At 33.5% G+C, this 1,755-nt stretch overlaps 1 protein-coding gene across 1 annotated transcript; it reads right to left on the bottom strand.

The window, feature by feature from the left end:
• Window positions 1–1,264: 1,264 nt before the first annotated feature.
• LOC104992608 (cytochrome c oxidase subunit 7B, mitochondrial) lies at window positions 1,265–1,672 on the bottom strand. The gene has a single exon (XM_010845562.1). The coding sequence runs from the start codon at window positions 1,642–1,644 to the stop codon at window positions 1,387–1,389; it is 258 nt and encodes an 85-aa protein (XP_010843864.1). The 5' UTR covers window positions 1,645–1,672; the 3' UTR covers window positions 1,265–1,386.
• Between the last annotated feature and the right edge of the window lie 83 nt (window positions 1,673–1,755).

Genomic DNA, 1,755 nt, shown 5'->3' with positions numbered 1-1,755 from the left:
AATGGAAAAAATATATATGCTCTTAGAAATAATATATATTTAAGAGTATCGATTTCTCATACTCTTCTTGGCAGGAAATTTTGATAGATAGCATGAGCACTACGATAAGGAAATAGAAAATGGAATAAAATCTTACAGAATAAGGAGGCAGATAATAGAGACCACGAGCATAACCGCATCACAATTTTACCAAGAGTCAAAACTAAAAAGTAATTTAGTAAAAATGGTGGCTCAGATGGTAAAGAGTTTGTCTGCAATGTGGGAGACCTGGGTTCAATCCCTGCGTTGGGACGATGCCCTGGAGAAGGAAATGGCAACACACTCCAGTATTCTTGCCTGGAAAATCCCATGGACAGAGGAGCCTGGCAGACTACCGTCAATGGGCTTGAAGTCCAGACACAACTAAGCGACTTCATCTTCACTTTCAATTCTCTTTTACAAATTCACTGTCAAAAATAATAGTAATGCTTGTTGCAACAATTCAATACAGAAATATATTAAGAAGAATCTCTACTTCTATCTCTAATTCTATACCCATTACCATCAAGATACATTATTTTAACAGTTTAGTACATTTATATTTAAAGTATAACTTTAATGCTAACTGAGTTTAAATTTTTTATAATCAACTCCATTATAGTTTCCTTGGATTAAGCTTATTTTTCAAAAAAGTATTTTAGATTTCTGTAGAATATTTGAAGATAATCATTTTATTAAAAAGAAAGGTGATCTAAATGTAAAAGAACTTTTATTACATCTCTCACTAAGTCTGGCAAACTAGCTCATTAAGCAATTTTTTGCTTAAGTTGAGATTTTTGTGAAAGGTCATGCATTCTTTCAAAAGAAGGAAACGAGATGCTATTTTCCCAGTGGGAAATTTACAGAATTACTTTTTTTTGTTTTTTTACATTGAAAGTACACTTGGATAAATTGATAATTTCTTTAATTGAATCCCTATTTCAGTGACAGCCTCTGTTCAGTGAGCACTGTTCATGAATTATTCTAAGTCTTCATAACAAGGAGAGAGCTTTATTCTGGTTTTAAAGATTACACAGTTAAGGACTAGAAATTACTCAAAGAGTTTTGAAAATCTAGAAACAGAATGTGTTCAAACTAGGATTTCTCTGATCTTTAGAGACTTGTCTACCTAATATTACATTCAGATTCTAAGTTTTTTTTTTTTCCTTTTTTTAGTCTGGTCTTGAAACTTTCAAAAGAATAAGTTTTAGACTAAAATATTCCATATATATATAAATTTTTTTTGAAGGTTTCAAGTATACTTTATTTCTTCAAACATGCCATATTTTAATGGGTACATAGTACTTTTACTTGGAATTAATTATGAGTTGATTTTGAAACAATTCAGTATTAAACCAGCTGGGATGATTACTGTTCTCTCCATTCCTTTGGGGTGACTCTGCCAACAGGCGATGGGTTCCACTCTATTCCAATTTGTGTTGCCGTATATACCCACACAGCAGCACAGAAAGTGGCTCCACTAGCTAATACGGCATTACCGTATTTGTCATGGAAATCAGGTGCCCGCTTCTGGTGGATCTGCCTTGCCACTGCTTGCTGAATGCTTTGAACTCTCAGACGACTTAGTGCGTTTTTGGCCAAGAGAAACATCCTCAGGTTGAACATAAAATAGCTGCAACTACAGCTGCTGGCCTCTAGCAATCTGGGGTCTAGTACCCTTGCAGAGTCCTGTACGTATATATATATGTATATATATATATATATATATATATATAT

Source organism: Bison bison, unplaced genomic scaffold (genome assembly GCF_000754665.1).
Source record: "Bison bison bison isolate TAMUID 2011002044 unplaced genomic scaffold, Bison_UMD1.0 scf7180017864218, whole genome shotgun sequence".
Classification (NCBI taxonomy): domain Eukaryota; kingdom Metazoa; phylum Chordata; class Mammalia; order Artiodactyla; family Bovidae; genus Bison; species Bison bison.
Note: the sequence above shows the minus strand (reverse complement) of the source record. Positions and strands in the feature narration are given on the sequence as shown.